At 57.4% G+C, this 7,866-nt stretch overlaps 1 protein-coding gene across 1 annotated transcript in view; it reads right to left on the bottom strand.

Annotated features, from left to right (window-relative positions):
* The window catches only part of ZNF185 (zinc finger protein 185 with LIM domain), a 37,680-nt gene that overhangs the window by 12,447 nt on the left and 17,367 nt on the right, over positions 1 to 7,866 (bottom strand). The window contains exons 15-17 of the mRNA XM_007958949.1: positions 6,083 to 6,310; positions 3,002 to 3,190; positions 1,735 to 1,914 (exon numbers count right to left, since the gene is read on the bottom strand). Of these exons, the coding sequence (XP_007957140.1) occupies positions 1,735 to 1,914; positions 3,002 to 3,190; positions 6,083 to 6,310 (597 nt within the window). The remainder of the gene's footprint in view (positions 1 to 1,734; positions 1,915 to 3,001; positions 3,191 to 6,082; positions 6,311 to 7,866) is intronic.

Below are 7,866 nucleotides of genomic sequence, written 5' to 3'. Positions count from 1 at the left end.
CGGGCCGGGAGCAGGAGGCAGAGCTGAAGCCCAAGGTTGAGGGGCTTTCACCCAGCCCCTAGAGCCTGGCACTTTGAACTCAGACTTCTAGCCTCCTAACCTGTAAGAGAATAAACTCCTGTTTGTTCAAGCCAGCCCACCTGTGGTTTCTTCTGTCCGAGGGGCACTAGGGAACCAGGACAGCCTCCTACCTCTCTGGGCATTCCTTACTCATCTCTGTGACAGACTCCTCTTGTTCTGCCCTGCTCTTAATATGTGGTCTCCTTTAGGATTCCAAGGAGTCCTAGCTCGACTGCTAACAAAAAGGTCAGCGGTTCAAACCCAGCAGCCGTTCCATGGGAGAACGAGGTGGTGGTCTGCTTCTGTAAGGACTGCCAGCCTTGGAAACCCTATGGGGCAGTTTTACTCTATCCTTTAAAGTCCCTAAGAGTTGGAATTGACTCAACTGCAGTTGATTGGTTTGGGTTAGCATTCCAACCCCTGCCTCTTGGCTCTTCGTTGTACACACGCTCCCTGAGCAATTTTACTCCTCCCCAAGTTGCAGTCCTCTTTGTCTCTTCATCTGCCTCCTGGCCTTCACCCTTTACATGCCTCGTAGGCACCGCACACTCATTACCTTCTCCTGCCTCCCCGCTTGAGAGTCTGGGTGGATAGGGGAACACAGAGGTAGATGCCAACTTCATTCCTTTGTTGTGCTTATTTTTGGGGAAAAGATGCAGCTACAGATTGACTTGTGCCCCCAAGTGATGTCAGTCCTCCACGCTATGCGTGTACTTGTGGATGGAGTCCCCTTTGGGAAGAGGGTTTTCTTTGTTATGTAAATGAGCCATGGCAGTGTGGCCTGTGTGTTGTCAATCCTTTTAAAAAGAGCCCACTGGGTGCACAGAAGGGTGCAGGAATGGAGGGGCAGGTCCACGCCAAGTGAAGATCGCAAAGGCAGGGAGGAACAGACTGCAGAGAGCCAAAGCCCTGCCCCCACAGCTGACACGGAGAGAAAGCCTTTGCCTAGGGCCAAACCTCTAGCCTCCTAAACTGTGAGAAAATACATTTCTGTTCATCAAAGCCACCCCTGTGGCGTTTCTGTTACAGGAGCACTGGATGCCCGAGACAGGTGCTGAGTTTAGGGCAGCACAGAGGCCACGAGGCTACCTGGTGGCCCTACCGGCTACGCTGCCCCTTGACCCTCAGTGTCTCCAGCCTCTGCTCCTCCCCACAGGCCCCCATCGGCCAATCCTGAGGCTTGAGCCTCGCCTGAGCCGGTGCAGCCACACAGCACGTGCTGCATTCTCCCGGCAACGAGCGGTATGCATGCTTCACACAGGTCCCGGCTTCCAAAGCTGCGGAAGCAGGCCAAGCTGGGCCCATGGCCCTCCTGCTCCCTAGCTGACGGGCAACGCATCCCTCTCCCCTGCTATGGTCTGTGTGGCCCCAAATCTGTGCTGAATCCTGGGTTCTGTACCTGGGGATGTGACCCTGTTTGGAAATGGGTTTCTTTTGCTAGGTTAACGAGGCCATGCCCAAATAGGGTAGAGTCTAAACTGGATCACTTCTGAGTGAGTTATAAAAAGGGCAGAACAGGCACAGAGACACACACGGGGGGGGGGGGACCGATGCCATGTGAGGACCCCTCCACCTGCCCAGAAACCCCAAGGATTGCTGGCAGCTACTGGAAGCTGGTAAGAAAGGCCCTCTCCCTAGAGCCATGCCCCAAAGTCGGACATCTAGCCTCCTGACCTGTGAGACAACACATTTCGTTCCTTAAAGGCGCTGGCCTGTGGCGCGTCTGACAGCGGCGCTAGGATGCTGAGGCCGCGGGCAGGTGTGCTTCGCGAGGAAAGCCCGCGTGCAGCAGGCCAGCTGGCCCGAAGCAGCCTCTGCCCCAGCCCCGTGCGGAGCGTCGGGCACCGCACGTGCCTGGGGCCAGGAGCGTTCGCTTGTTCCTGACGCTGAGCCATAGGTTCCTTCCACCACCCGAGCCCACCACCTCCTGCTGCTAAATTTTTCACTGAAAAATCTGTGCTGAAAGCTTCCAGAGCAGATTGGTTTTCCATTCGATAATTCACATTCATTGTTTGGCGACACTGACTGCAGTCCCCACAATGTGCCAGCACCCTCCCACTTCCTCCCTGGGTCTCCCGTTTCCCTTCGTCCTGCCCCGTCCCTTCCTGCCTTCTGAGCTTTGTCCCCGGACACATGCTGCCCTTCTGATCAACGGCTGACTGTTGTAAGGAGGGCGTCCCTCCCGGGTGTGACTGTTCACTCCGGAGACCTGTCCGGAGTGTGACTGACAGCTGAGCTACGGGGTGAGTTTGGTTCCAGGCCCGAGAGCAGCGTTGTCCTGAGCAAACTCTGTGGATCCGCAGTCACTGAGCGGTGCAAGGCCCTGGATTTTCAGGCTGTGTCGTTGTGTCCACACGGGACATGCGGGGTGGGGCTGGCAGGCTAGAGGCCTTTGGGAGAGTGCTGACTTTAACACCTCACCCCTTTGCCCCACGATCCCCTGCCTGACACGCTGACCTACTGCGAGCATCACACAGCCGCCGTAATGCCCACCTTCTCTCTTCCCCTGCTTCACCCCGTCACTGTCTCCCTTCTCCCTCACTCCCCACCCCATCACTTGCCCTCTCACCTCCTCTGGCCCTCTGTCATCCTCTGCTCGTGTGATGCCCACAAATAGCGCTCACCTACCTGGGCCCGCGCCACCAGGCACCACACTTTGGGAGGTAGTGCCAGTGCCAGTCGGAGGGACTTCTCAGTGTCGGGAATGAGCCAGGGCCCCTTACGCTTGGGGACATACCCTGCTCTCCTCACAGACACCCATCCCAGCTCCACCACGACACCAAGCTTAGGGGTCCCCCCCAACCCCCAGCCAGGCAGGTGCATGGAGTACGGATCCTTCAGCCCCGGTGTGGTGCCGGGAGAAGCAGTTCACGCCTAGCCGCGGCCCCCGGGGGCAATCTCGACTCCAGCAGCAGCAGGCCCCACGGCCCCTCGTCCTCACCTGCCAGAGTGGCCCTCCGCTTCAATGAGCTGCTTGGGTCCTCGGGGGCTGCTGGGCCCCTCCAGGCTGCTGGCGCCTGCAGGCTGTGGACTAGCGCTGGCCGGTCCTCCTCTCAGGGTGGCGGGCAGCCCCTGCCATGCCTCTCTGGCCTTGCTATCAGCCTTCTGCTCTCCACCCTCTGACAAGGCTCTGAGGAAGAACAAACACCCTTCGTGAGCTTTACTGCCCCGCTGCGCGCCGTCACCTCTGAGGCACACGCAGGGGCTGTCTTCCTGAGAGCGAGGCGGACAGCCTCCAGGCAGAGCCCCCACCAACACCAGGCATCCTGTCTCCTCCTCAGAGGGCCCTGGCCCCACTGCTTCCCGACGAAGGCGGCCTCCACGCGTCCTACATGGAGATTGGGGTTCTGATGCTCCCCCACAATCTGGGGAGCAGGGATTGGCCCCATTCTCCAGGGAAGCAAGCTCCCAGGCAACATCTATCTGTAGGTCTCACCTCACCTCTGCCCCCAACTCTTATAGCTGCTCCCAGAGGAGGGAGAGGCGGCTGGCCGAGCCTAGACTTGCAGCCACTGCCAGCCCCACTCCCACCCCGAGGGGTGTGGCACTGCTTCCTTGGAGATGGGGCACCTGCCTGGTGGCCTCAGGCAACCAGTGTCCTGCAACCACTGGGCCATGAGTAGAGATGGGGTCTGGTTATTGGCATCACAAGCCCAGCACTGCGGAGAAATGAAAATCAAGGTCCCTGTCACCTTTGGCCTGGTCACCCTGAACTCAATTCTCCCAACGCCATCAGTAAAAGGGCTGCGTGCGGTGCTGGGACCACCCCATAGCAAGACCACACTGACTGCTCCTGCCGGCTGGGACTGTTTGCCCGGAAGCTGGGGTAGCAAGGGGCTCAGTGGCCCCACTTTTCCAAGGGTCTGTCCTGAAAGCAATGGGCCTCTGCAGCCATCATCCGAGAAGCTGACTATCACCTCCAGCTGCCCCAGGCAAGCGAGTGTGACCCCCGACAACTATGGGGACACTCTATTGGTGTCCTGTCTCTCTGTGCTCCTTCCCCCAGAGAGCAGCAGTGGGTCGCTCGGAAAACGCTAGCCTGCAGCAGCACACCACCTGGGCCCCTCGAAAGCCGGCAGCATGTCATTCACCTCTGGTGGTCCTGACCTCCCTTGACCCTGGACCTAGCGAAGGTCCCGCCCCCTGCCCAGTTTCCTCTGCAGAAGTATGATAATAGAGGTTGTCCTAACCAAGGTCCTGCACTGCTGTGGATGGAATTGTGGCTCCAAAAAAGACCCGTTGAAGTGCTAAGCCCTGTCCTGTCGATGTGACTGGGCCAAGTGCAGATGCTGTCAGTTAACAAGGTCACAGCCAGAGTCCTAATCCTGAGCCTTCTTCGTGGGGTCCCATGAAACGGGGGGCGGGGCAGACCCCGAGTCACATGCAGGGGAAGATGCCACAGAAGAAAGAGCTACAAGCGATGACACCTGGAGGAGCATGGCGGGAAGACAGCACACGAAGGCTGGCAGAGATCAGAGTGATGCTGCCACACGCCAAGGGACATCAGGAGCCACTGAAACTGGACGAAGCAAGAAATGGACTCTCCCCCAGAACCGTCAGAGGGAGTGCGGCCCTGCCAGCATCTTGATTTCAGACTTCTGGCCTCCACAGCTGTGAGTAATCCATTCCTGCTATAAGGAGCTCTGGTGGTGCCGTGGTTAATGCACTCAGCTGCTCACTGAAAGGTCAGTGGGTCAAACCTGCCAGCTGCTCTGTGGGAGAAAGATGAGAGTCTGCTTCTGCAAAACACTTACAGCTGGGAACCCTATGGGGTCAGTTCTACTCTGCCCTATAGGGTTGCTACAAGTCGATGGCAGGGTGTGTGTGTGATTGGGGGCGGGGGCTGGTCATCTGGCCCAGCAGGAAACTCAGCTGCTTCAACCGAAGCCCTTTCCTTCTGACGGTACTAGGCTCAGAGAGCCAGGGGCAGACTCCAGCCAACGCCGACTGGCCACCACCAATTTCTGCCTCAACCACACTCCGCAGGAAGTTGTCTACCCCCCAGTAGACTCCTCCTTTGGTTGATAAAACTGTCAGCAGTGAGTAAATGTGGCCAGAGGTCACCCGCTCCTCACACACACCAAACATGAATCCATCAGAAAAGCCATGACTTGCAACATCAACAAGGAGGAAACAGTATGTTTTAGATGTAAAATCTACTAAAAAAAAATTTAGGAGGGAGAGGACAGGCTATGTGGCTTTTCTAGTGAAATGAGGCCATTAAATTCCTACAGTCCTTGAATGGTTTGGAAGAAGCACTAATCGATCGATACCGGCTTTATTCCACGTGAAGCTTTCTAAAAACCATAGATGTGGATCCAGTCTCACTTGGCGGCGGGAGCACCCTGCAGGCCTTGCATACGCACACCGAGGAATTCTCACCACCTCCTGTGCGGGAGCTCTCTTTACCGCTAGTTTACAGGTGAGGAAACTGAGGCACAAAGGAATTGAGTAACATGCCCAAGGCCACAGAGCTCAGTGACAGAGATTAGATCTGAGCCCCAAAACCTGAGCCCATGCCCTTAACCACCATACATAAAAACCTCAAAACCAATCCCATTGCCATAGAGTCCATTCTGACTCCTAGCGACCCCTCATGGGGGTTTCCAAGGCGGTAAATCTGCGTAAGTACATTGACTGCCTTATCTTTCTTCCTCGTAGCAGCTGGTGGGTTTGAACTGCCACTCTTCCAGTCAGCAGCCAAATGCCCTCGGCACTGCGCCGCCAGACTGCCTCCCCATGTGTGTGATGGCACATTGCTAAGGTAGAATAGGCCAGCGCCCACTGAGTTTGGGGCAGCTGATGTTGCCTTGCAATCTAGCAAGGCGAGGTTGCCCGCACTGCAGGGTCTAGCCGGCCGCCCCCGCGTCTCTTATCCCCCTCCACCCCACTGTCTCCATCACTGGGTCTGGCTGAGTTTCCCGCACATCCACATCCCCCGCCCCGTACAGCTCTTCAGACCGCTTGGACCAGTATTGGTCCAAGAAGCAGGCTGCATGAGCCCTTTTGGGGCGCGGGCTACGTGCGACTCTCCAACCGCTGCCGGGGGAGGGCCACTGACTCTGACCCAGGCGGCGGGGGAGGGGCGGCGGGCGCCAGGGCGGGGCCGGGTAGGGCCATGGCCGATTTGTGATCGTGGCGCGCCATCTCGCGGTCAACGCGGGCATAGCTTCCGGAGAAGCGCCGCCGAGACACAGCTCGCCCGCGACGGCCATTTCGTGGTATTGACCGTCCCATTTCCCGGCGGGCACTGCGCCGAGCCAGCAGCTGAGAAAATGGAGTTGCGCGCAGGCAGCCGGCTCCTGGAGTTTAACACTTGCGCAGGCGCACAGCATTCGAGTCGGTTTCACTCATGCGCAGGCGCACACAGAATGACCACCCGCTCAAACTAGTTGCGAATTTGGCGGGCGAGCTCGCGTCGGTACTACGCGCGCGCAGGCGCACACGTTCTGCGCCCGCTGCACGGGGCTCTGCGAGACCCGTGAAGTTGTTCTGCGTCCACCCGCAGTTCCAGCAGAAATTGTGAAGCTTCTATAACAGTTTTCCCACCTGGGTACTTATGACGCAAGCCTTGTAATTCTGTGTGTGGAAACTCCGGTGTGTGTTTGACAGCATCCTTGGGCTTCACGCACTAGATGCCTGTAGCACCACCTAAATCCTGACAAAAATGTCCCCAGACATTGCCAAATGTCCCTAGAGAATTGACCCTGATTTGGAACCACTCCCTCCAACGGTGGACCTGGACTGGAGTGGAGAATAAAGTGGGATTGTAAACACAGACCTGGGTGGTGTAGCCCATAGTGGGCTCAGGAAGCTTCTTTTTTTAAAATACATTCTTGGTCACAGCATTTAAGCATTTCACTCGAGAAACACCGTGACTGAGGAAGTGTGTGTTGATTTTGCGAACTTTTAAAGATGAACAAAGAACACTTCTGAGCCTAGGAGCTGGCTTTGGCCGGTTTGGGGCTCCCAGGAGGAGGGCATCCCTTGGTTTTCTGTTGAACTGTATAACAAGAACCCAGGCCATCCCAGGGTTTGGGGAGGATGAGTAGGTCCCCGCAGACAGCGTGCTCTGCACACCAAGCACTTGTTCTCAGTTTCTCCTGAGGTGCTCGGAGCCTCTTGCCTCCCGGCAGCCCCATCGGCTCAGCCTGCTGCGCTCATTTCCTCATGTGGACTATTTCACGGGGCGCTAGGAAGACTGGCAGCGTGCACAGAACACCCAGCACAGCCTGCGACTCACGGCGACTCCACGCACAACAGGGTGAGACCAACGTGCTCCGTCAGGTTCTCATTGGTTGAATTTCAGGAGATTGGCAGGCCTTTCTTCCTACAGGGTGGGACCAACGTGCTCCGTCAGGTTCTCATTGGTTGAATTTCAGGAGATTGGCAGGCCTTTCTTCCTAGTCGGTCTCGGGCTGGAAGTCGGCTTAAACCTGCTCAGAGTCATAGCAACACGCCAGCCTCCGCGGACAAATGGGTGGTGGCCGCACGTGCGGAGGGAACTGTACCAGGGAACTGGCTGTTGGCTACTGTTTTCATTCTATTAACTGTGGGTGCAAGTCACATCACAGGGCTCATGGGGGTGGGGCGCCGAACTGGCGGAATGGAGACAACAAATATCCGAGAGTAACTGCCATGCAGTGTGAAAACGCCAAGCTGCTTTCACCTGTGAAAAACCTCAGCTCAAGGGCCACGTCCCGCACGCTGCTGCCGCCGCAGCCGCCAGGTGGTTATCTGCCTGCAGCGGCCTGACCTTCCGGAAGGCAGGGCTGGGGCTGGGTAGTCGGCGGGGCAGAAAGCCAG

The sequence above is a fragment of the Orycteropus afer genome, unplaced genomic scaffold (genome assembly GCF_000298275.1).
Source record: "Orycteropus afer afer isolate SDZICR_OR568_19922 unplaced genomic scaffold, OryAfe1.0 scaffold01234, whole genome shotgun sequence".
Classification (NCBI taxonomy): domain Eukaryota; kingdom Metazoa; phylum Chordata; class Mammalia; order Tubulidentata; family Orycteropodidae; genus Orycteropus; species Orycteropus afer.
This window is presented reverse-complemented; position numbering and strand designations above follow the sequence as displayed.